Consider the following 27,209-nt stretch of genomic DNA (forward strand, 5'->3'; position numbering starts at 1 on the left):
GAAGCTCATGTCCTTCAATTCTCAGACACTTTCTGTTTTCTCCATTCTTCCACTTGAGCGCTTACAAGTAATTTGTTTGATCTCCTAAATTTTTCTTAACCTTACTTTCCTGTTTTCCAGTGCTTTATTTTTTAAGATATTTTCTTATTTTCCAATAATTTTGCCAATTTAAAACTTATTTTTATTTGTTACACCTACTCTTAATTTTCAAGAGTTCTTTTTTTTTGGCTCTCTATTGTTCTATTTTTATTCTTATCCTATTCTTGTATCATAGATGCAATATTTTCTCTTAAAGGAAAGTATTAATGATGGTTTTTGTACTCTTCCATGAGGAAGTTCCCTTCATATATCTGGTGCTTCTTGTCTGGGTTCCTTTATATTTAGGAATGAATCACTAAGAAGCTGTCTGGAATCTTTCTGTGCATAGGCAGGGCTTGTGACAGATGGAGAGTTACTACCAGGAGTTCTGATGGAGTCCTGGAGCTAGCCTGGGAAGGAGAGTTGGGGGGTCCCACTGCTGGCTATGCAGAATTTGGTTTACTCTCCTAAGTTTGAGTCCCATGCCTCACCTATGCTGTTCTGCATGTGTGCTGTACCCAAGGCTGTAGCCCCTTGGATCCATTTCTCCAGAGAGAGTAAGTTCCCTATGGAGCTGGGGGATGGTGGAGCCAGACAGCACTTAGGGTGGAAAATTAGGATCTAACTGCTCCTGCTTTCAGGCCTCCAGAGGCACCTCTCCCTTCATAGCATTTCAGATCTGGAGCCTTTCTGGAGCCATATTACGTAAACCATCTTACTTCTCATGCATCTCTCCCTCAGCTAACTCACTCACCAGGCCTTCATTTTCATTTCCGTTACGTACACTAATCTCTGTCAATCTTGCTGAAGATAGATATGTCTCTGCTTGTTGTATTGAGGGTAGTTGTGAGGAAAAGAAGGGAGGAGAAACATCTTGCCTCCAGCCCCTCAATGCCCTAAGTCCTTGACGGCCATGCTCCCTGCTCCTAGACACCAGCCTGGTTTCAGGACATGTTTAGTTGATGCGCAAGTCAGTTCCAGGCTAAGGAGGCAGGAGGAGGTGGAGGGGAGCAGGTGGCACAGGACTCAAGCCCTCGGGCTCCCTGCTCCACTCAGAGAAGGTGAATCCTTCGAGGAACGTCCGAAGCACACAGAGCCCAGTCTAGTGTCTCCACGGTCTACTTTAGCTCTAGAGAGCTCAGCAGAGCTGCAGCTTCCCGGGAACCCACTTGTCTTGAGCCCTTTATGGAGCTCTTTTCTTGCCTTTTTAGCAGCTTTTTGTCCACCACCCCAGTGCACTTGCTTTTGTTCCTTGGGCATTCCAGCTGCATGGTCTTGTTTTTCTGGTCATCTTAATGTCTCCATGTTTAATATTTTGGGACCTTAGGAGCCCACAATCATCTGCTTTAGATCACTGGTGCTCTATGCTGACCTCATCTTTCCCCCGAAACTTCCAGTTCTCCTCTCCTTCATCTTTCCTCCTCTGTGTACAAATATGTACAGAGTTCCTTATCTTGAAAAAATTTTCTCTGAACTCTGCTAACTCCTCAAGTGACCATCCTTTGTCATTCCTTCCACTGGCCAACTTGTCAGAAGAGTATGTACTTGATGCCTTTATTTTTCCATCTGACACAGCCTCTCATTTAATGCCTTACATTGTAATCTGTCTCGCTTAAGCCCCATCACAACTTAAAACATCTGCCTCCAAAGTCACCAAATGATCTAATTTCTAGATCTGTTGTCTTTTCTCACCAAGTTTGATCATCTCTCCTTTTTGAAACGCTCACATCCTTTCCTTGAAAAACATATTATCTTGGGACTTTTGGCCCTCCTTGGGGCTTCTTTTTTTCCCTTCCCTTTTTACTCCCCCTACTCACCTGACAGATGGAGATGAGGCAGAGCTCTTGGCTTTTGGTTGTTTATTTTGAACACCCCATCTTATTCACTATCCTGGCATCAAAAGCTCTGATCCAAAGCTCTAGTCCGTAACTGCCTTCTGAGCTTCAAAGCTATATCTCCAATTATTTGCTTAATGTCCTTGCTTACAAATTTGACTGACACTTCAAATTTAATGTATTTAGCACTGAATTCATCATTTATCAAAAATTAATTACAGCTCCTGATGTACTCAGGAATATCAGTGGTGGTGTCATTTTTATTTTCAACTCAGCTCAAAACATTTAAATCATCATTTACTTTTCCCTCTCAGTTGCCTCCCATATGCAGTCAGTCTTCTCTTGCATTGCCTCCCATCTCTGCTTCTTTTTCTTTGCATTTTCACCATGCTAGGCCGAAGCCTTCCTCAACTCATTATCCACCTTACTATAGTTGCTTTCAAAGTGATCTTCCAGTTTCTCGTATCTCCCCCTCAGTTTGTGTTACTGACAAATCAATTGATTGGGTTATTAATATTGTACCTTTCTTAAAATAAGTTGACACATCTTGCTGTTTGCTTTTGTAACTCCACTACTCAAAAACTTTCGGTGACTCCTAAATTGAGGTGGACCACAAAGACGCTTACAGATTTAAAGTTCAGCTCTTGGATGGTAAATCACTTTTGCTTTTGTTTTGCTGGCAAAACAAACAAGACATAGAAGCCTTTTAATTTAGCTGGAAGAGAGTGTGACTGTGTGGTTTCGTGGTGTAATTTTTTTAATTGCTGGAGTATCATTGTTATTTCACATTCATCAAAAAATGTAAATGCCACATGTAACAGAATAGCAATGTCTTGTTCCAGCCTGATGGCTTAATCTTACTAATCATGATAATATATGCTAGCTGGAGTTGGGAATAGTTCATGAAATACTAGAATAAATTTGTTGTGCTTACATTTTAAGGAAATTAATAGAAGTGCCTTCATCTGCAACATTTAAGACTGTTGATTTTAAATTTGTATGAAACAGTAGAGCAGGGATGATCACTGGGTGAGAATGGATGTACCTCTGTGAGGATCTTAGTCGTTCAGCACAGGGGCAGGTGTGCTGAGACCGAGGCACATGTACTGGAGAGGGATTCACAGATATTAACAAGGACTTACATTTGTCTGGGCTTTCCATATGTGAGTTCTCTGTGTGCATACTTTTTTTCATGTGAGCCTCACAAGCCTCTAAGGTGGTAGGGCAGACACGGCCATCTCCATTTTATAAATAAGGATCCTAACACTTGGAGAGATTGTTCCAGGGCCAAGATCACAAAGGTGCAGCCCAGACCGTCCATCCCCAGTTATTCATAGATCAGATAAACACACACTCAAAGGGACACTGTGTCTCTACGATTTCCGTCAAAAGGGCTCTTTGGTAACCGAAAAAACGTCATGACTCCATTTGGTCCTAGAGGGTGGGAGTGGCCACTTGGGCTAAATCCCTCCTCCCCTTCCCCTTCGCTAATCAGGTGTCGTACAGGGGACCCAGGGTCTTCCTGCTCCAGCGCAGCTCAGAGTGAAAGCTAAAACGTGATTATTCAAAAGACAGATGCAAAAGGCTAATAAAGGTTAAAGACAGTTACTCAAAGTCCAAACCTTGGTGTTTCTCTCAGAAGAACAGTCACAGATGTCATTTGAAGTTCACCAAGTAATTCTGCAAGATCGAATTAAAGAATAACTGCTGGGTTGAAATCATTAAAAGATAACAGTAAGAGGGAGAGAAAAGCATCTCCTTTGTTTTCCTCGAAGGCGCCCTAGACGGGGGCCTGCGGGACGCGCCGTTCAGGCCTGCGAGCATAGGGTGGCTCTTCACGCTAGCATCTTCCCCAAAGACCTTAAAGGAAAGTCCACCACGAGTCTTTCTCTCCCAGCGTTTCAAGTTCAGACCTAGCTCTCCCCACCCAGCCCTCCCAATACAATTTCGGCCAGCCCCTAATGGGCTGTAGTAATGGCAGTTACTTTTCTCTGTCTCCGAATGGGAGAGAAGAGAAAGCAGGTGCTTCCTGGCGGGCGGACCCCGGGAGGACAGGCAAAGATCCCGCGCCCATCTCCTTGGGAAAGTTGGCGGCCTCCTTTCCTCGACGCACCCGGTCACAGCCGCTTTTCCAGGAGGGCGCGCGGATGGGGAAATAGAAGGCGGCGCGCAGGGAACTAGTGTCGCCGAAGGATCCTCAGTGGCCCCTGGTAGCCGAGATGAACAGGTGCCTTTTCTCCGACGCCCGGGAGCGGCGCCTGCTGCACCTTGCCCGCTGTGGCGCCCCCTGCGCGGGCTCTGGTTCGCCCTTTGCGCCCCCGCCTCGCAATCCAGGGCGGGGAGAGGCGCGGGGCCACAGGTAATTATTGCCAGGGGAAGCGGGGGTGGGCGCGCCGGCTGGGGGCGGGCGGCGCGGCGGGGCGCGGGCATAAAGGGGCGCGGCGCTGCGCCCCAGCGCCCGGCTCCCGCACAGCATGCCCGCCCGCGCCTCGCCGCGCCGCCCGAGGCCACCGCCGCTGCTGCTGCCGCCGCTGCTGCTGCTGGCCCTGGGCGGCCGCCGCCTGCACGCTGAGCCCGGCGACGGCGCGCAAACCTGGACCCGCTTCGCGCGCCCTCCGGCCCCTGAGGCCGCGGGGCTCCTCCATGATACCTTCCCCGACGGCTTCCTCTGGGCCGTGGGCAGTGCCGCCTACCAGACGGAGGGCGGCTGGCGGCAGCATGGCAAGGGCGCGTCCATCTGGGACACGTTCACCCACCGCCCCCTGGTACCCCCAGGGGACCCCCCGGCAGCCGGACTGTCGTCGGGCGCCTCTTCGCCGTCCCCTCCCGCCACCGGGGACGTGGCCAGCGACGGCTACAACAACGTCTTTCGCGACACCGAGGGGCTGCGCGAGCTCGGGGTCTCCCACTACCGCTTCTCCATCTCGTGGGCGAGGGTGCTCCCCAATGGCAGCGCCGGCGCCCCCAACCGCGAGGGGCTGCGCTACTACCGGCGCCTGCTGGAGCGGCTGCGGGAACTGGGAGTGCAGCCCGTGGTCACCCTGTACCACTGGGACCTGCCCCAGCGCCTGCAGGACGCCTACGGAGGCTGGGCCAACCGCGCCCTAGCCGACCACTTCAGGGATTACGCTGAGCTGTGCTTTCGCCACTTTGGCGGCCAGGTCAAGTACTGGATCACCATCGACAACCCGTACGTGGTGGCCTGGCACGGCTACGCCACCGGGCGCCTGGCCCCCGGCGTCCGGGGAAGCCCGCGGCTCGGGTACCTAGTGGCACACAACCTCCTCCTGGTGAGTTCGAGGGGCCAGGCGGAAGGCCACGCCGGGGCGAGGGCCGCTGCAAGCGCCAGGGGGCAAGAGGGGTGCCTGAGCCTTCGGTCAGATGAAGCTCCATCTGAGCACATCTGTGAGGTCACCAGGGATTCCCACGGGTTGCGGGGCGGGGGTGAACTGAGCATCTTGGGCTTCCCTGGAAGGCGTGGAGTTGGGAATGGGAGGGGAACCCCCGCAGTGGGCGCGCGAGTGAGTGCCCTTTGGAGACCTTTTGTCAAAAAGGAATTGGAATCAGTTTCTCCTGTGAGAAAAGGGAGCTTCTTTCTCTAAAGGTAGAGGGATTCCTAGAGGTAAGATAGGGAGGGCCAGAAGCAGCCACGGGGAGAAGGAGGAGGTGGAGGAAAGAAACAAGTTTGTTGGGTAGCCACGGAAATAGCATTACTCTCTGCTAGAGTTTGTAGGGATGTCCTGAGTTCAGTATTAATCCAGTAAGGTCTATCTTGCTTGTGGCACAAGTTCGCACTGCAGCAGATTCGAAGGTGTCAAAATCACATCTCCTGAGGCGCAGGTAAACTGTCTTTGAAAGTTCCTTTTGTGCAGGATTGAGAACTGCATCCACCAACCTTAATCAGCAGGGGTATGAAGACCCCATTATACAATCTTAAACAAAACTAGCCATAAAATACAGAAACAGCCACAGGGTGATACAGACTGAGTCCTACAACAACTGTACTTCCACGATGCTGCTCTCTCCAGCTGAAAGGGCTCCTTGGGGATGAGATTATGAGCCTGACACAACTGATTTTTAACACCCTTGTGTGAAAGGCTTAATACATTTTGGCAGCAGGAAGGATTGACGTGCTGTAATAAAGTTGTCTCCCAAATAACTTCCTTCTTTTTCTCCTTTACTTAGTGTTCAAGATCAGGTCTCATTGTTTTGAGGGTTCATTTATAATGTCAGTTTTGCTGGTACACTTTGTACAGAATTTTGTACCATGAGAGAATATTTTATGTGTATGTGCAAACATTTTAATAAAAGTGTTTAAATGTATAACTTTTGGCACTGTATGTCGGTGACTCATGGGCCTATTGGAAGACCTATTTTGAAATTTAGAATTAAACCACATATTTTGAACAAATTCAAAATGAACACCACTTCTACACACTTTTAATTGAAGCCATAGATAACTGAGGCAGAACAGTAGTGCTTGTTGAATTGACTTACTGCTTGGAGCTGCTGATAATGTTGTAATAATGGCTAATTAGATTGTATGTCAGTTCCACAAAACCTGTTTGCCACTACATATCATGAAAGAATGTTGGATATGTTTGACAAAAAAGTTTGTGATTCCATATTGATATATGTTTTTCATTAAGATACTTCAGAGCAGTGGCAATAAACTTTTTCAGTCTGTCAATCCTTTTAAAAAATCAGAAGACCCTAACCACCACCTGTTTATGGTTGGTAACAGAAAAACCATGGGAAAAGCTTACCCTTCTTTTGAAGAAAACATAAGCAAATTTTAGTTAATACTGGAAACAAGAGATTTGTGGACCAGCTGAAGGACCTAATAGACATTCCTGCAAAATCACTACTTTAGATTTAAATCACAAGCGTTCTATTTTTAGAACACATGTGATAAACTCTGTATAAATGCAAAAGTCATCAACTGATATTACAGCCACTTATGCAATCATTTCAGACATAAGACAGGGAATTTGGGACTGCAGGAGCTTTCTGGGACTCTGGTATATTAAACAGACAACATGCTTTTGATTCTTGGGTCCACTCAGCCTTTTGATTAACTTTTTGGTTATTTTTTTGTATCCTTACACAGAAAAACTTGCCAAACACTAACCGTTCTTCCCCCCAGAAATGCAGTGGACTTTGTGTTCACAAGAAATTAGTAACAGGTGGACAGTTGGTTTTGCTGATGCTGCAAACAAAATTATAGTTGCTGTAAAATATTAATTTTGCTTTCAAATTTCTTTGGTTTGGAGTTCAGTCATTCTTGTATCTTATAAAGAAGTGAGTTGTCATGATCAAAAATGGTATCTTAAATTTTTTTTTCATCTGAGATATTTTCATTCTGATTTCAATATTCTTTCTTGGTGCATGTGATAGAGGGAGGAGGATAGGGAGGTTTTGATATTATTTGAAAAGATAAATCATATTCCACAGCTTTTGGTGATGGAGTATTTTGGTAATACATTTCAGCCAGGGCTTAGATATTGTTGGTAGGGGCCACTGCATAAACATCTGCATTTAGGATCTGGTGCTGGTGAGGGATGAAGTTGGCCAGCATCCCTTCCTGCCCCACTCTGTGCTCCCACTAAGGTACTAGTGGACTAAGGAGACCCCCTGGGGAGACTGGGGGTTCTCTCCGCAGAGAGTCACTGTCTGATGGCCTGGAGGACAGGAGGCAGGCCAGACAGACTGCAAGGTGAATAACGGGGTGGAGGCTCTGCTCAGAATGGAGGTCTCCGTGTTCTTTTGTAGGTTTTTGGTATTGGGGTAAACCTAGATAAAAATAGACTGTGTGTGTGTGTGTGTGCGCACTCACCAGAAATGAAAAGGAGATTTCCCTGTGGAGCCCTGGGAGTCCAGGCTGCTTTGCTCCATCTGAGCATAACCCAGAAAGAAGACTCTCCTTCTCTCTCTGACTTGAAGAGGGACTGCTGTGCCTTCACATCTCTTGAAAGACAGTTCTTTTTTTTTTTAATTAAAAAATTTTTTTTTAAAAAAATTGAAGTATAGTTGATTTACAATGTTGTGTTAGTTTTTGGTGTACAGCATAGTGATTTAGTTATACATATATATTCTTTTTCATTATAGGTTATTATAAGATATTGAATATAGTTTCCTGTGCTGAACGGTAGAATCTTGTTGTTTATCTATTTTATATATGATAGTACCTTCTAATCCCAAACTCCTAATTTATCCCTCCCTGCCCCTTCCCCTGTGGTGACCATAAGTTTGTTTTCTATGTTGAAAGATGGTTCTTGATGGCCCCTGAAGAACTAGTAGTAAGGCCTATAGTTGGGAGTCAGTGGGAGTCAGCGGGAGTCAGTGGTGCCTCTGAGTTTTCGCTCTGCCCGTGGATTTCTGAGAGGACCAGACCCCAGTTGAAGATGCACATGGACGTCCCAGGGAGTCTTGCAAATGCTTATGCAGGGAACCTGTGGGGAAAGACAACTTCTTTTGCTTGAGGAGGTGGGGCTGGGAGGTGTTAGTTTGGGGATTGTGTGCAGGGCAGACGTGGCTGGTCTTAAGCATTAGTTCTCCTGTCTCAGCTGATCTGTTCACAGCACTTGTGCAGCCACTATTCTCTCATTCTTGCCACACTTTCTCAGCGTGGCTTCCAGAATCTCACTGTCTCTTGCTTTCCCCTCAGCTCATTGGTGATTCCTTCCCAGTCCCCTTGTTCACTTATTCTTCCTCACCCCGCCTCTAAATATTGGAGTGCCCAGGGCTCCCTCCCCTGGGGCCTCTTCTCTGGATTCCTTCCAAGTGAGCTCTTTGAATGCTGTCTATATTCTGATGAGTGCAAATTTTTGAGTCTCTAGCCAGAACTTCTGCCCTGAGCTCCAGGCTTAGATAGACAACTGCCTTCTCCACTTCAGTGTCTAATTGGCATGTCATATCTTATATCCAAAAGCAAGTTCTTATTTTCCCCATCTCCATTATGGCAACTTTACTCTTTCAGTGTGTTGGGCCCCAAACCTTAACTCCTTCCTTTCTCTTACATCTTATTTTCTATGCATCAGCAAACCCTATAGCCCTACCTACCTTCAAAATGTATACAGAATACAGCCACTTTTCTTTTTATCTACAGCTACTGGTCCAAGCTCCCATCAGATTCTGCGTGGATCACTGGAATAGCCTCCTAGCTGATGTCCTTGCTTCTGCCCTCGCCCCTTGCACTGTGCAATGATGGGTATTCTCAAAGATATCATTGTGTGTGAACAAGATAAGGTTCCTTCTTTATTAAAATCACACTTTTTCTTCAAGAACCAGCTCACATGCTCCCTTTGGCCCCACACCCAAATGCCGTCTCTTCCAAGAAATCCCAAAGTGCTTCATTCTTTTATATATATATATATATTTATTGAAGTATAGTCAGTTTACAATGTTGTGTCAATTCCTGGTGTACAGCACAATGCTTCAGTCATATAGGAACATATATCTATATCTATATCTATCTATATGTGTTTTCATATTCTTTTTCACCATAAGTTACTACAAGATGTTGAATATAGTTCCCTATGCTATACAGTACCTATTTTATATACATGAGTTAGTATCTGCAAATCTCGAACTCCCAGTTTATTCCTTTCCACCCCCTTTCCCCAAAGTGCTTCATTCTGATGTCACCTACCACACTTTTGCTTTTGTCTAACCATTTGCCTCCTTTGACCACTTCACTACCCAGGCAATTCCTTAAGTAAGGGAACCAGGTTGACTTCATCTGTCCTAAATGCCATCTTGCCCTTGGTGGGTGCTCAGTAAGTGGCTTCTGACTATTTAATAGCCTGATTTTGCCTTTGTAAACTGATGCTCCTAGGGTCTGCTCTCTTTGACAGACTTCCTAGCCACTTTCCTAAGGGACAGGAAGTACCAAATCCTCATCAGATAGGAGGATCAGTATGGGACAGAATCTCACATTTTCAGTAAAAATTTATGATTCCATCGTAAAAATTTTCAAACAATTGGAAACTATCTATGGTCACTATGCAATGTTATGAAGACGTTTTCAGAATGGGAGGTGGGGGAATTCTCTTGGTTGACTTTAGGAGCATATATTGGAAGTGACTTTGTTATCTAGTTGAATTTTCATTCCCCAAGTATTCAAATTATACATGCTACGTACTTTGGGGAAGCACTTTACCAATTTTCCTCTCATTAAAATGTTTTTGGTACATGGCCAGAAAAATTAACTGGGTTGAATGTTAATGTATTTTATAGACTATTGGGTTCAATAGTGTGTTTAATCAGAAATGGTTAAAGTATGTCCTGAAAAGCTTGACTTACTCCCTTTTGAATACCTGACTGAACCCAGTGTTTTTTGAAGGTTACAGTCAAGTCCAAGAAAAAAATTTAAGAATAGGAAAAGAACTAACAAACTAATTTCAAAATCATAGCAATGTTTAACAATGCCAATTATTTTGAGTTGAAGAAAAGAGGGAAAATACAGACTACTAAGCATTCAAATCATATCAATATGCATTTCTTAAGTGCAAAATGAATGAATGCACAACCGTGTTACCTAAATATGTAGTTAGTTATAAATTTTGCACACAGAAGTCTTGAGTTATCTTAATTCTTCAAACAATATGATTTCTCCAAGCCAGAATTTTATAATTAATTTGTACAAAAAGTATGTTTCTTTCAATGAATGTTATTCTCAGGTATAAACGAAATTTTAGGTGTAGGAAGAGAATAAAATACATGCCTACTGGGAGGACAAGAAACAAAGAGTGGATCAGTAAAAATACACACTGTTACTGAATTCGCCAAGAGCCGCATCTTCTTAGGAAACTGCAAAGTGACGCTTGTAATCTATACTTAAACAGATAAGCATAATCTATCTTTTATGTACTCTGCCTTGATATGTTCTGAGTATAGAGTTAATCTAAAGAACCGCTATATCTCTTCTTCCTTCTATCTTGGGATAAACTCTTATTTATACTTCAAAGACTTGACTTACTCCCATTTTGCATAACAACAGGCAAAAGGGATCATTTACTCATTTGTAATTCCCTGAGGTCAGAAACTGTATATCATATCTACTTTTAAATTTTTAGTGCTTATTTCAGTCCTTGGAGCAGAAAAAATATTCGATACAATTTTTAATGAATGGGTAAATATATATATAAAGTTATCTCTACTAATTTCAATATGTCCTTTTTTTTTCTTTCTTGTAAAGTGAATTTTTACAGTCTGCTTTTTCACCCAGTATCTGGGAAGGAGTTTTTATTAAAGAGTGAGGAAGGACAGGAAAGAAAATTCCCGCCCAGATAGGTATGTGAGCTTTGTGCATTTCCAAGGCAAATAATATCCCTCTGTCTATTAAGTGCACTATTATATGGTAATTAGAATGTTAGAATTAGAAGGTTCAGGGAAATCCCAGGTCAAATTTCTTCTCAAGACCAACTCCTTGCAGTGGTCCTCCTGGGGTCTTCTAGCTTCTGCCTGACTATTTGCTGCAAGAGGAACGCAGCTCCTCTCAAGTTGCCCACTCGACTTGTCTTTTACATTGAACAGAAACCTGCCTCTGTACAGGACTCATCTCTGGTTCTCTCTGCCCTCATAAATCTCAAATAGTAAAACAAATTGCTTTTTGACGAGACAGCTTTTCAACTATCTGAAAAGGCCACTGTGTACTTCCTCAGTATTTTCTTCTCCATTCACCCTCGCGGCTGCACCTCTGAGAACTGGAGGGAGGGGGCATTTGGTAAGGGCTCCTTCTTGGGAGCCTGCTGTGGGGCAGGCAGGAGCATCCTTGAAACCTGGGGATGTGAATTGGACCCTTGGGAGGCCTCTTCATCCTCTGACACTTGGGGACAAGGTGGGGAGGGAGAGGGAAGAGTTGACCTTTCTATCTCCCCAGAGGGGTAGGTCTTTGTGGAACAGAGCAGAACAGGGTTGTCTGTGGGACCTGCCTGTGTCCATTGTCCTTAACAGGGGGCTGCCCATGGTGGAGAGACTGAGGGCACCCAAAGTGGGAAGGGCATTCTGTGTCCTGGGTTCTGGGAGGCAGCGGTGCCGCCAGCCCAGGTGGAGCAGTGTTTCCCGGTGCGCAGTTCACGCCACAGGATCAGAACATGGAATGGCTGAAACTCAGGTAGGAAAGGAGAGGGAGGACACGGAGCAGGAGAGGTGAGCCCAGGCTCTTTGAAGGCCCTTGCTGAAGATCTGATACGCAGGACAAATTTCAGCTGGCCCAGATGTCAGCGCACACGTCTTGTTTTGGACACTGAATCCCGTCAGTGCCGTCCAAGACTGCATCGATGGTTTTGGCTGTCACCTCCCTGCAGACTTGGATTAGTTTGCAGTCAGCTAAAACCTCTTAGGCTTTTTAATTTTTCCCCATGTGAATTGCTGTTAAGCCAGACTTCCCCCTGTCACCTCCTTTGGTCGTTTATTTTTAAACTTTTAATCTTATTAAATTTCAACCTCAATGTGCAAAGATAAGAAGAGGGTTACCACAGTTGGTAATTCTTAAAAACTGAAAATAAATATATGAGGATGATGGGTTAAAGGAACAGCAGTGCACAGGTGTAGTGGGAAAGTATTTGGCTATTAAAAAGTTGATGTATTGTGGTTAAACTGTTGCACGTGGTATGCTATTAAGAGAAGAATGCTGTTTGGAATATTATGTCTGTTTTGTGTCTCTGTTGTGTAAGTAAGTGTGAGCAGGCAGAGAGCGCTCTTCAGCTCTTTGGCTGTGCTGGGTTCTCGCCAGCTGCTGCCTTTTCCCCCAGGCTTCTTCCCTGACATGCCCAAGCCTAGATTTGATATCCCTGCTTTCTGCTCTTACACAATCCTGTACTGTCCTTCTAATAATACTTCACACCTTTTATTGAAATGATTTGTTTGTGTGTCTTCCCCCCAAAGACCTCAGCTTTGAGACGCCAGGAGTCATGTTGACCTTGCTTTAGGGAGTGTGCAGATATTTGTTGCATGAATGAAAGAATGCACTGTCCCCTGCCCTCCCCACCTGAAAATGTGAAGGCAAAAAGGAAGCTGTTAACAGTGGCTTGTTTCTGGATAGTGGGATTACGAGTGATTTTTTTTTCTTTCTGATTGTCTTGAGTTTTCTAACTGTTCTATAAGCAAAATGTTATTACTTTTGTGTTGGAGAAATCATAAGCAGTGTTTCTGGGGAAAGATGGAAGACTGAATTTACCCATCCAATTTTTTTCTCTCTTGGAACCCCATTAAACTTTAATAAAGAAACTGCTAAAACAAGGAAAGAAGAGGGAAGAGAGGGAAGGAAGGGAGAGGGAGAGAGACCACAGTGAAGAAAGCAGAGCAGTGGCACAATTTGGGAACCTGAGAAGCAGATGGACAAGGATTCCTGACTCAGTGGATCTGAGCAGGCTGACTGCGAAGTTGGCAGTGCGAGAAGCCAAGAACCAATCCTACAATTGCAGAGTCTTACAGAGATTAGCAAAACCAGAGAGTAGCAAAACCAGGTACCCTGGAACTGGTGGTGAAGGGAGTGGGTGCTAGAATAAGAACTGGTTGAAAGCTGTGTAAGAAACAACTAGGTTGCTCAATTTCTTCCCCTAATCTCCACTGCTGGCCATCTGTCCCTTCTCTACTCAAAAAGAAAACTCAAAGTGAATTCTCTGGGGAGTATAAAATGGAAGGTGTCTGAATGAAGAGACTTCAGGCACATCTGAGGGCATGAGCACCATATTGAACATAAAGACAAAGTAAACTTATGGGACTGAAAGCTGAGACACCCCCCCAATCCTGCCCCAGCCCTCTCCTCCCAACAGTCTCTCGGAATGTTGGTCATGTGACTTCCACTTTCCAGGGAGAGGCTGGAAGTATCTTCTCCAGGGAGTCTGATGAGCTCCTGCAGAGAGACCTAAGATGCTGAAACTACAGGTTCCACAGCAAATGGCAGAGACAGATCACTCACAGAGAAGCTTGAAGCCAACGTGCCCCACCCATGTGCTCAGACCTTCCAATCAGAGTTTTTGCTTCTCATTCTTAAACATGAGTTGACAATCAAGAATCAACAGGATCCGAGGAAATCCTCTAACATGAAAAATAGAGACCCATCCAAACAAAGGAAAAAAAAAAGCGTAATTTTTTGGAAAGAAAACTTGGAGGAAACTGAGAATATACAAGGAGGGAAAAAAGCTAAAAGAAAACTCAGTTAAAAGATACAAACTTCTAGTTATAAAGTAAGACATGGAATGTAATGTGCAGCATAGGGAGTATAGTTAATAATACTGTATTGTGTATTTGAAAATTGCTAAGGGAGTAGACCTTAAAAGTTCTCTCAAGAAAAAAATTGTAGCTATGTATGGTGATGAATGTTAACTAGACTTATGGCTAGATTATGCTCATCATTTCATTATATATACAAATTTTGAATTATTATATTGCATACCTGAAACTAAAACAGTATTATATGTCAGTTATATCTCAATAAATAAATTTTAAGAAACCTCAAAAAAAAAAAAGAAACCTCAGTAAATTCTTAAAGAGTTAAGAGAATATGTTGCATCTAGAAAATCATAGGATAATACAATAAAATAGGGGAAAAAAGAGCATTTGGAAATTAAACACATTATAGCAGAAATGAAAAATTTAATAGAAGGATTAGAAGATAAAGGTGATGAAATCTCTCTAGGAATAGGGCAAGAAGACCAAGAAATGGAAAATAGTTAAAAAAAAAAAAAAAGTAAGAAAATCAGTAGACCAGCTACAGGTCCAACATTCAAATAATAGGAGTTCCAGGAAGAGAGAATTGAGGTGTGTAGTAGAGTGTTATACCTGGGGGCCCCATGGAACCATGCTTCTTCGTAATCATGCCCTGTGTACTTGCCTCCCACATGGACTATGGGCTAGAACATGTGACTTGTTTTGGTCAGTGAGACAGTAGCAAGTGTGATGCAAGCAAAAGTTTGATCACTACGCTGACATTGGAACTCTTCTTTCTGTATCACTCTCTCTTAAAAGCCAGTAGTTGGTTGGGCTAGATCACTGAAAAAATTAAGCCATATGGAGAGAGACTTAGTGAGAGGAAACACCATCTTGGACATTCCCAGCCCAACTGAGATCCCAGTTGAATGCAGCTATATGAGTGACCTTCGCTATGTTACATGGAGCAGAACTGCCCAGTTAAGTCCAGTTAACCTACAAAATCAACTACGTCCTTGTAGATCCCCTAATTGGGGTGGTGTGTTTTGCAGCAACAGATAACTGAAATAAAGAGGAAGGAAATAAGGAAGTAATTCATAAAAATTTCCTGGAACTGTAGGACGTGAATTTCCACATTGAACTTGAAGAACTGGGGAAATTGTTACAGATCATACCTGCTGTGGTGTTTCAGGATCCTTTCTCCTAGGAACTCACAGTCACCTCTTTAGTCAGTGGGTTATAGATCTGAAAACCGGCAATTTGGGAACCCAGTGAGGGATGATGACTTTTTATTTTGCTCTATTAACCATCTTCACAACTCCCTGCAGAGGCTGGCAGTTCCTCTATGCCATTGCTGCAGTATTTGGGCCTCTTGGCTTCTGGCTTTAACACTGACTGCTGCCTCCTCTCTATTATTTAGGGTCACTTCACTCCCCTGGATGGTAACAAGCCCAGCTCAGCGATTACCTCTCTCACCATCAGCCCTGGCCTGCAGTAGGGTGCGTGCCACCACTGAATTTCTTAGTGATGCTGGGGCCCCCTCGTCCTCATGGCCTCTGTGAGTGGTGTGTCTCCTTCCCTGGCATGTCTGGGAAGTGCTGACCTCTGGTGGGTGGGTTTGGCCTCACATAATATATTCATTCCATCAGGCCTCCTTTTCTTGGCTTCTTTTATTCTTTCCTCTGTCAGCTATCAGGGCAACTCAAGCATTTCTGCCCACTCAGGATTGGCCATCACATTCTCTGGGCTTCTCAGAGCCATCCTAGCAGCAAGTCTGCCCCATCGCCTAGTGTCCTTCTCAGAGCATTTAAACACATTTCTGGAGAAAGTGCTTCCTAATCAATACTCTGTCTTGTCCTGTCTTATATTCCAGTCCTTTGGTCAAGGACCCTCAAGGTACCCCTCCAGGTCATGCCAGTCCATACTAAATCTTGAAGCCACCTTTCCTCTATCAGGCTCAGCTGTATCCAGGTGGGTTATGCTGGGATTTAGCCCTAGTTAGAGGCCTGTCAGCTCCTAAAGAGGGCACTGTTGGCTTTTAGGGGAGAGGCCCCTTCAGCATAGGGAAGTGCTGTATCTCACTAGGGAGGGTAGGCCGCCTCTGTGCGCCCCAGATGTACCTAGGGGTCTGAAGAGCCCAACTTCTCAGACAACTACTTTCCAAGTTTCAGAGTCCCAGTCCCAATCAGGGCTCTGACCTTGGCATAACAGACCTACCTTGGCTGAGCATTTAAACATCTCTGGAACTCTGTAGCCCTGTCAGGCCCTAAGTCTGATGCTAAATTGTGTCTGTGCTTCCACTACAGGAGATAAGGCTCTCTCTGTAAGCTACCAATGAGACCCTCTGGCTCTCATATCTCTGTGTGGGGACCCAATACAATATAGCAGGAACCAGCCAATTCCCTCGCCTACAGACACTGGAATGCCTGGGTCATGCACCTATGGCAGCATTCCGCTCCACCAGGACATTTCCCCAGGTTACTACTGGGGAAATATTTAGCAATCAGGGCACTATCTTGTGCCAGGAGACCATCTGCCCCCTAAATATCACTCAGAATGGCATTCTCTTTGCCTTCTAGGAAGTGAAACCTCACTTGCATTTGTATGGTCTTCTGAAAAGCAAATGTCAAGACAGCATTAGATATGCAGGACATTTATTGAGGGGAAACAACTGTGAAGGGTAGAGGGGAGCAAGTCAGAGAAGGCAGATGCACCTTTAGACCGTAATGCATGTCTGACACTTGTGAACAAGAGTGGGCAGGAAGGAGGGTGGGGTGGGAAGAGTCTCAGATGGCCAGTTCAAGTCTAAGATCTAGCCAGGCCAATGAGGAGTCCTTGAGCCAACACTATCTTTGGAGGGGTCCATGGCTTGCAGGAATGGGTCAGCCTTAGTAGCCCTGCCATGTTCAGTCATAATGGGGCAGCTATGAGAAGCATGGCCTCAGGGCCAATGCTGTGGGCAGTCAAAGGGGTAGCAGCTGGTGCCATCAGTCACTTAAGCTCCTCACAGCAGGAGACCTGAGTGGCACATTTTCATGGCTACTACAAAGACCAGTGAGTTATGCTATTGAGAAGAAAGGAACTAAAATTATTTCCAACAAGAATTTATTTGTCTACACTACCAGTCATTCGTGAGGGTAGAATAATGAGATTTCAGGACATTCAAAGACTCAAAGAATACATCTTCCATGAACACTTTATTAGGAAGTTATTGGAGGATAAACTCCATGTAACAGGATATAGACAAGAAGGAAGAAGACGTGCGATATTCAGAACAGTAGGTCTAACCCAGGAGCAGATGGTGAATTGTAGACCTAGGAAATCAGCTGTGCAGCAGACCTAAGAGCAACCAGTCCAGGAGAGGGGAAGATTCCAGAAGTGTGTCTCCAAGTCAAGTATTGGAGGCTGACGTGACCTTGCAGAAGTTTGTGCTGAGAGGCTATTGGAAAGTATGGGAAGAATTAGCCACAGGCACAAAGAAAACTGAGGAAGTGAAAAAGCAATTAATAACTTCAAGGAAAACAAAAATAGGAAATAAAATTTAGTCTTAATGACCATTATAATGCTCAGCTGTAAGTAATAGTCCTGTTGGCAGAATCATGTCAGTACTGAATATTGGTTATTCAAACCCAAACCTGCTGTATAACAAAATTACCTGTGTGAGAGAACTAAATCCTCACCTACTGTAACAGGAAGTCAGTGGATACCGTCTGAAGTAGGGAGGTATGGGAATGTGTAAATTTCAAAAGAAAAAGTCATAGAAGTCAAAGATGGTTACCTCTGGGGAGGAAACTGGGGACAGTAGGGGTAAGAAGTAAGGCAGGAAATGGATTTTTTTGTTGTAAGTTGCATAAAAATTTAAAAAAGAAATAATATTACCATCACTTTAAAACTTAACTTTGCTAGTTATCACACACATTTGTAGCATTTTGGTCTGGAGAATTCTTTTTGAATCAAGCATTTCCCAATTTTCAGATGAATGCCAAGTGAGTTTTCATCTTTTAAATGATAAAAATGTTGAAAAGAAATAATACGAGCTATGAGTAATCCCTGTGGGATATTTTTAGTCACGTTCTCTCAAGTGGGCATCTCCCATTAATCAATGTTTCGAACATCTATCAATGTTTGACACTTAATAAGAAACTGGTACATTTTTGTTTAATCAATGAATACTCTTAGAATATAGTCCTTGAAGCATTAATTATTCGTACAGCAACAGTACTGTCTTACATATGCCCTGCTTTTCCTTTTCTTGACCCCAGGAATATCCTAAGAAGGCCTGGCAACTGTCAAAATTATTACATAGAGAATCTATTGTGTTCCCAGATAACTTATATAATACTGCAAAAAATTATTCGAGGTTAGTTTGGCACTTACTTAATGAATCCCTGTTGCCTCCTCATTATCTTCTCTTCCTCAGTACTGATGTACTTTTATCAAGCCATTATGTAATTTTGCTTATGGATTTGTTGTTTCTGAAATTCATATTTTCTCCCTTTTTAAAACTAAGAACATTTTCATTTTTCAAGCACCTTGATTTCTATGATCCCTCAAAGTACCTGATGACTGCTCCATGGTCATAATTGCAAATTCTTTTTGGGGATCCCCTGTTGGAGATGATGAACTTGAAATAGCATGCAGTCTCCTGGAACGCTTTCCTCCAGCAGTAATTAGGAATCCAAGTTTTAAGAATGTAGTCTGAGGAGAGATACAGTAGAAGGGCAAGAGGTAACAGAATTGGACATGCTGGTGACAGTAGTTAAAAGGATGCCTCAGGATACATAAAGACAATCTGAGAAACAGCTGGAAGGCAAAGGCAGGACTGGAGGTCTTCAGGAGACCCAACAGGGGTAGCAGTCAGAGAATTGAAATGATTGGTCTGTGACCTCAGAAGGCAATATTGAATTTCATATCAACTTCAGGTAATACACTGATTTTAGAAATACATGACCTCTATATAAACAAGCTCAATCAATCATTGAGAGCCTGTACCTATTATTCGAGTCACGTGCTGTAACTGCACACAGTTTGTAACCCTGGATTTTATTTCATACACATGCAATTCTGCTGAGGAAGCTCAGAGTAACACATGGGTTGATAGTGTGATCTGCTGGGGGGCCTGCTGCAGAGGGTGATGCCTAGTGGGGTGAACAGGTTGTTTCATGCAAGTGAAGTGGGCCACGTAGAAGGAGTTGTGTCCCTTGGGGAGCGTTTATCTCAGTGAAATCTCTGTTGGGAGGGATGAGGTATGGTCCTGCCAGAAAAACACATGCAGGAAATTAAATACACACAAACTGAAAAAGGAATAGTCAGAGAGTATTAAAAAAAATTCTTGAACATCAACAGTGTGATTGTTGAAAAAAGTTTAGTAAAAGGATTGAAAAGTGAAGTAAAAGAAATACTCCCAAAGTAGTACAAAATGACAAAGAATTGGGAATATTAAAGAAAGTGGAAAAAAATTTAGAAGATCAAGCACAGAAGTTCAACATCAAACTAACAGGAGTTACAGAAAAGGAATAAGGAAATGAAAAGCAGGCAATTATAAAAGAAATAATATAAGAAAATGCTCTCAAACTGCAGAACACAAGCCTTTAGCTTTGAAGACCCTTCTGAGGTTCTAGCCCAGTGAATGGACAGTTACAGAGGGGTTTAGAAAGCTTGCTTTCCCTAAGAAGCTAATGGAAGCCATGCACCAACAAAATTACAGAGTAAATAAATGAGAAGAAATGGGTTCTAGAAAAGTATGGCTCCAATCCATAAGAAATAAAGAAAAATCCTAGGGTGAGAGTAATTCTAGACAGCACCTAGTCCAGATGTAGCCAAGAGAATGGAGTGTTCTAGCAGGGAAGGGAGAGCTCCCAGTGAAAAAGTAGACTTAATAGAATAGACAGTATGGGAGTGAATATGATGGAGAATCACAAAAGTATTAAAACACACATGGAATATTATGCAAGTTTAATAATGAGGTGATTATTTACTCAAGGGAAATTTAAAAAGCTGTCCCCATAAAAGGGGAAATGTTAATGGTGTCCTGTTTGGCTCTGCAATGAACAATATTTATATAAGAACCTTGATGTGAATATTGAGTGATGATTTGAATAACAACCGACATTTGGGAGAACAAAGGAAGAAAACTGGAGGATGTGAGAGCTAACTCTTCATTATGAGGAGTTATTCAAGTTTGGAAGAAGCATTTTATTTAGGAATATGACGGTAATTACTAGAAGGAGCAGCTAAAAGTTAAATGTAGCTGTCTGCAGGGAGCAGAAGTGGGAGTTTGAGAAGGAGGGGGGAAGACACTATTTTTCATAAGCCTTTGGTACTGTTTGATTTTAAACTGCAGGAATGAATTTATTTAGTTGAAAATAATTTTGAAAAACCTGTACCACTGACTAATGCCTTACAGTTTCTGAAGTGCTTTTGTGTATTTTGGGGGACAGACAAGTTAGTTGAGAGGTTCAGAGAGTTTAGTTGATCGAGCTGGGGTCAGAACCCAGGTTTTCCAAACCCCTGTTCCCAGTGCTCATTGAGTTACTCCATACTGCCTTCAGCACAGCGCAGGTATCATCTGTGGGTGTGCTGGTGTTGTCTAGACCAAGAATGAGTTCATCCTAGTCTACACATCAGCACTCTGAAATGGAGGAAAATGAGGCCTAACGTCTCACCAATGTCTTTAACCTTCATTAACATCTAGAGACTCACCACTGCTAATTAAGAAAACAAGCACTAACCCACAGATGTCTGTTCCGCTTACTATTGCTGTGTGGTATGCCCAAACTTACTGACTTAAAATAACCATTTTATTTTGCTTACATGTTTGGGTCGAAATTAAGGAAGGGCTCATCCAGGCAGTGCTCATCTGGGCACTGCAAGTCATTTAAGCTTCCACAGAGCTGGGTGGGAGTGGCAGTTGGTGCTGGCTGTTGACCAGATACCCCTGAGCCTCATGAAGATGGTGGCCTCAGGTCTGTCAGACTTCTAACGTAGCAACTGGCTTCCCCTCCAGCAAGCATCCCAGGAGAACTAGGAGGAGGTGGTGCCAACTTTTGATTTCACCTCGAAGTTATGTAGTGTCACTTCTGCCAGAGCGGTCACGACCCCCAGACTCAGGGAAAGGGGCACGGATCTCCCGGTGGGGGAAGTGGCAAGGTCACACCTTTGAGGACCGTGGGGGATGTGGCTGGAGAGTCTATTTCAGCACAGCATCACACACTTTCTAGCTCACAGTGATCTGCTGAAAGTGCCTTTTTCCATCTCCTGAGAACCTACGCAGCTTTCAATATATGGCTTAGAAACTACCTCCTACGTGAAGACCTCCCTGATTTCCCTCAACATGAAAGAATTTTTCTTTTCTCTGAACCCCCATCGTGTTTTTAAAAAATCCTTTTTATGACACTTTCATTCTTGGGTCATAATCATTTTGTTACCTGTGCCGTGATCCCTCGTTATCTCCTGCATAATGACTTGCTCATTGTGTAAATATTTGCTTAGTGAAATAATCATTACGTGATAACTCCTTTAATAGTCGTGAAAAAGTGCGTTTCAATTCAGAGGTCTTCTTTTTTTACCCTCACAATTCTCATTTCTGAAAAGTGAAAGAAACCAAACAATCTGTCACGAGGGGTTACAGCAGAAACCGTGTGTGGCTGTTTCCTGGTGTTTATTGCAACTCTGTGAGAAATAAAGAAGACGGGGGAATGAAAACCATGTCATTGACAATCTGATAGAAAAATTTTTCTTCTTTTTTTTTTTTCCCTTTTCCTTTGATGTTTAAACCCTGTGGTTTTTAATTTTCCCTTTCGTCATAGAGGAAGACGGGTCAAGCAGCTATGATTCTAGTTCTCTGTTCTGGAAACACTCTCACAGGTGTTAGACGCATTTGGCCTCCACTCCGGCTCCTGCCCCCTCACTCACTGCCTTCCAGCGGCAGGAAGGGCTAGCTGCTGTGCCTTGGGGCCCTTATTTGTGGCCCATCCTCTACCTGGAATGGTCTCCCTACCCTACCTCCAGATCCACAGCTCCCTCGCCTCCTCTGGGCCCCTGCTCAGAAGCCACTTTCTCAAACCAGGCACACCCTGAACACCCCATTTAAAATGCTTCTCCCAGCACCCGGACTTAGTGGGAGAAGAGAGGACCCCTTCCTGGCTCAGGAAGTGCTTGCCCGGGGCCTGGAGGAGAGAGGAGTTCACCACATTCATAGATACTGCAGATGAAATGTGTGACCATGAATTTCTTGGGTTGGGTTTTTAGCTTCAGAATAGAAGACCTTGGAAGAGCAGTTAAAAAACAAAACAAAACAAAGCAAACAAACACACAGCCTCTGGCATAAGAGTGGCTGTGAAAACGCAGTCTGCCATTCCTTACTCGATCCCCAGACAGAAGCACATTCTTTGGATTTAGTAGTTGCTCAACACTGCAGGGCCCAGAAGCTTATGCGTGTTAGTTATCACCCTTGATGAACATTTGTAAATGAATCCAACCAAAGCCCAAGGGGACCAGCTTTTTTTGTGTGTGTGATAAAGAATAATCTTTGGGGATTATTTAGGATCACAAAGGGAGACTGTAAGGAAAAATTTTCCTAGACTTGGAAATGGGGCAGAAGGATTACCAATGTCTTTCTGAGCTGAAGCCAGGAGCAGGCTTGGCCAGGTTAATCCCATCGCTGATTCTGACTCTGGGGTGCAGAAGGGAGTGAACCTTTGTTAGAGTTGCTACTTACTGTGGATTAGGGTATTTTAAATTCTGTAAGGGCAGATGTTAATGGAAAGGATTCCTGCCTAATAGGAGCACGTATGGATTTTGTCCTATTGAGATGGAAAATGAAAAGATTAAAACTACGACATAGTCAATGAAAGGAAAATCAAGATTCTTGTGAGTGCCACCGAAAAGGAAAAAAAAAGGCATTTTTTTCTCCTTGGCACCCAGGCCTCCTTTATTTTGTTCTATATTTTCATACTACATTTCACCTTCTAACATTCTTTTAAATTTACATTCATTAAAATTTGTTGTCTCTCCTCCTGCTAAGATGGAAGCTCCACGAGGGCAGAGGCTTTGTCTGATTTGTTCACTGTTGGATTCCTAGGTGCCAGGCTGAGGCCAAGTATAAAGTAGGTGCTCAGTGAACACGTGCAGAATGAAAATATCCTTTAATGTAGGCCAGTGACTTTCAAATTTTTTTGATCTTGACCCCAGCCTTAAGAAAAGCATTTTACATGTTTGATGCTTTCACAGCAGGAGTTACTACAGGCAGGGCACTCTGATATTTTCTAATTAGTTCTATTTTACTTCAATTTTCAAAATTGCTGTGGCTATGCGTAATTTGATTTCACGGCTGGAATCTGTGGTATGAAAAACTTTGACTTAAGACCATGTTGAAACTGCTACCACATAAGGCAAATGGGAAAAAAAAGAGGGGGAAAAGGGCCAGCGGATTCCTTTCTATTATCGGCTACTCCATAAAGCATATTTCGTATTTCTGTAATCTTATCCTGTCTGACAATGTAGAAGCCCTCACACATTCACATGTCACTTTCTCTTTAGGTGAAAAGTGTTCTCTACTGCAAGGGAATTGAGTTATTTCAAAAGCAGAAAGCTGTAAATGAGCCTGGGAACTGTTAAATGATCTTAAAGCCTCAGAGAGAGACAGTCAGTTGGCATCTGCTGTTGATAACTCAAAGCAGGAGAATTAGGTGAGGAGGCAGAGGTAAATATTTAGAAAGTAAAGGTGACTATTATGGAAGAAAAACTCTTTCCTCAATCTCATTGAAATCAGAGAGTAGCCATTGCATGAGGGCATTATAGGATTACTTTGCTGATTATAGTAGCAGATGTTTACCGAAAAGAGCCTGGCTGACTGATGAAGCTTAGGATGTTTTTGCTGATCTTGTGAACACATCCCTTATCAGAGTCCTTTATCTTCTTGTCTCTCTTTCTCATCTAGCCTGATGTCACCTTACCTGTTCCTTTCACGGCTCTCATTTTGTTGCTGTTAGAAAAACAGAAGCAAAGCCCAGGGATTTGAATTCCTTTGTGTCTTTGATAATGTTGTGATTAATGGAGCAGACAGATTCTAGTCACAGGCCGGATATTTTGTTAGCAACCTAGCATCGACGATTTGGAAGGATTTTCATATCGGTGTGATTTAGTATTAAATAGAGTGATTTAACTGATGTTGATTAGTTCTGTACAGATAAATTAATGAGGCAAGAAACCTAATCTCTGATTTATTGATGTATTTACACAGTGAGCTATGAAAAGATTTTCATTTGAAGGAATTTTTAATTTAAAAACAACTGAATAAGGCCTTTTATGTAACCTACTTTGGAAAAATTAAGACAAAAGGATCATAAGTAAGAAAACTCCAAAATTACACCATGATTAAAAAAAAAAAAAGCTACCTTAGTCTTTATCTTACCGAGTTGTAAAAGCATGCCTTTAATTGAGTGAGTTCTTACAGAATCTCAAATTTGTTTATATGTGTATTAAGGGATTCTGTATTTGCCAATGACCAACCCCAACTAAAACTAGGTTTTATTTAAAGGTTAAAGAAGAAACGGGACTTTATTAGAAGGACACTAGAGTAATTCTCAGAACTGGGGAAGAGCTCCAGGGACTTTGGGAATCGAACTTGCAAATCGCCATTATCATCAAGGAGGACAGTCTTTTTCCCTCACTACACACATGCGCACATGAGGTCCTGTGCGCGCCTTCTTGCGCCTGTGCACACACGCGTGTGCGCGTGCTTGAGTCAGCTCGGCTTCTTCACGTCCGCTGCAAGGATCTCTTCCCCTGTCAGCAACTCCGGATTAACTTCCTTCCACTCCAGACTAGGGAGACACCCTTGCCTCTACTCCAGTAGAAAAATCTCAAGGAAGATGTCTCATTGGCTAGGCCTGAGTCATTCGATTTGAAGTAGAAGAAGAGAAAACAGTATTTTATTTGTACAGCTTTCCTGTAAGACCAGTGGATAATGCTAACAATTTCTTGAGAACAGATATTGTACCTTATCCATGTTCAGTGTTTCCAGAACCTAGTATGACAGTACAAAGTAGGTGCTTCATACACCAGTTATCAAACTGTGCACTTAAAAATTGGTAAAAAAGTAAATCTTATGTTCTGTGTATTTTACCACAGTAAAAAAGGAAAAGAAATCTGTTATCTTATTGTCCATTTCTCAAAACTAGCATATGCCATAATTTCCTGTGATTTCTAGAGGAGATCTAATCTCAAACTTAGTTCCATAGAATTGAATAATAGTTTTAGCAATCATATGCAGTAATCAGATTCACTTTGAAGATCTTATAGATTGGAAATCAAAATGTTATGCTATAGAACATACCAATATATCAGATCTGGATGGAGAGGTCTTAATATCAGGGTCATATATTTTCTTTTGGGATTTTTTTGGAACGTTGGGGGTCAGTTTTTCTATCTGTGTTATGTATGTAGTAAGTAGTGGCATTCATCTAATCCTGCAATTTTGTTCATTTCTGTATTCCCAGTACTTATGTGTCTAGATTTAGTAAGTGTTCAATAATGATTGTTAAATGAATGACTATAAATTTATTGGCGTGAGAACTAAGCTGTCTATCAAACTAGTCACCTTTATAAATCAGTAAAGGTGTTTGAATATGTAGCTCCAGCAAATATCTTCAACTCTTCAGGCTGACTGTTAGTCTAGCTTTGTACTGCACATGAGCTGTTATCTTCAACACTTTCCTTTTCATTGCCTAGTTCTAGTGAGTTACAGCATGATGTGGACTGAGTTAAAGCCCCAATTTTGTCATCTCTTCATTGTACCCTCACCCTTTGCCCAGTAATGTTGCTGTGTCTTCCGCTCTGGGTTTGCATTCAGCCCCATCCTTGACGCTGGCCTTGGCCAGGTGACTTGCTTTAGACATCAGGATGTGAGCGGTGATGAGATATGAAATTGTTAATTTGTGGGAGGCTGTAAGGCTTGGTGATTGAGCTAGAGATTCTACTTATTTAATTTGCTAAGAAGTACAAAATAAAGTCAAGCGAGCCCGGCTGCTGCCTATTTCCATATATTTGTATGGCTGGGTGTCAGGGACGGTGAACGTGAGACCCTGGGCACAGGTGACCGCCTAGGTGATAGGGGCAGGTCCCACGCAGCTTTTGAGGAGCTGCACACAGAGACTACTGGTTATTTTTGTGGATAAAAATTATAGCTGGCTGTTTTTTTTTTTGAAATTATTTATGTGCTCTATTAGATGGTTGTTTTGTGGGAGGCTGCCTGAAAACTCTACCTGAAGGAACAGCAGTTTATAATCCACGCGGCTGTGCTGATAGAAGTAAGAGGAATACTTTGGTCTACAATCACGAACATTAGGCCAACTGGAGTATTTACGTAACAGCCCAGTGTAGCAGTGACTTTTAAGAAAGGTCTCAGATGTGTAATTGTGATACTGTTCTTGAACTTGTGGCAAAAGGATGCCAAAGTGGGGAAAAAGTCTTCAGTTCTCCCTGCAATTTGTGTAGTCCTTTGACCTTTCTCAAAAGAGTGTACCTTTAATTTAGAACTAACACAACATCTTGAGGGCTCTTTTTGTGTAGGAAGTAGACACAGATTAGCTGTTTGAATGATTTTCTGTTTATGGGCTGCATTTTCAGTTCTTTTACCATTCATCTCAGTCCATTTAATTAAGATTATTTGAAGGATTAGATTAATCCTTTAAGAATTATTCCATTCAGTTTTTTAAAAAAAATCTAAGAAATGATTAAAAAAAGTGACCTGCTTAGTATTACCTCTGGAATACATTTGAATGATTAATACCATCCTGTCCTCTCCAACTTCAGACTCATTTACCCAGCTGCCAGCCAGGCATCTTCACTGAGATAACAAACTCCTGACCTAAACAGAACTTGACCACTTCCCTTCCCCAGTCCCTTACTTAGTTGCTTTCTCTGTCGTCCTCCCCTCCTCTTTCCCCCCCTCATCAGTCATGTGTAACAGCCAGCTCATCAGCAAGTTCTACTGATTCCATCTTCAACAATAGCCTAAATCTGGCCGCTCCTCGCCATCTCCTTTGGTCCAAACCAGCATCATGTTTTGCCTGGACCATTGTGCTAGCTGCCTAATGGGTCTCCTCGCTCCCATCTTGCCTTCCTAGAGTCTATTCC

The 27,209-nt window shown here is 43.1% G+C and overlaps 1 protein-coding gene across 1 annotated transcript in view; it reads left to right on the top strand.

Moving 5' to 3' along the window:
* Window positions 1-4,375: 4,375 nt before the first annotated feature.
* KL (klotho) overlaps window positions 4,376-27,209 on the top strand; it is a 40,841-nt gene continuing 18,007 nt past the window's right edge. Inside the window, exon 1 of the mRNA XM_010951510.3 lies at window positions 4,376-5,203. Coding sequence (XP_010949812.3) covers window positions 4,388-5,203 — 816 coding nt within the window. The 5' untranslated portion in view covers window positions 4,376-4,387. The remainder of the gene's footprint in view (window positions 5,204-27,209) is intronic.

This window comes from Camelus bactrianus, chromosome 14 (assembly GCF_048773025.1).
Source record: "Camelus bactrianus isolate YW-2024 breed Bactrian camel chromosome 14, ASM4877302v1, whole genome shotgun sequence".
NCBI classification, from domain to species: Eukaryota; Metazoa; Chordata; class Mammalia; order Artiodactyla; family Camelidae; genus Camelus; species Camelus bactrianus.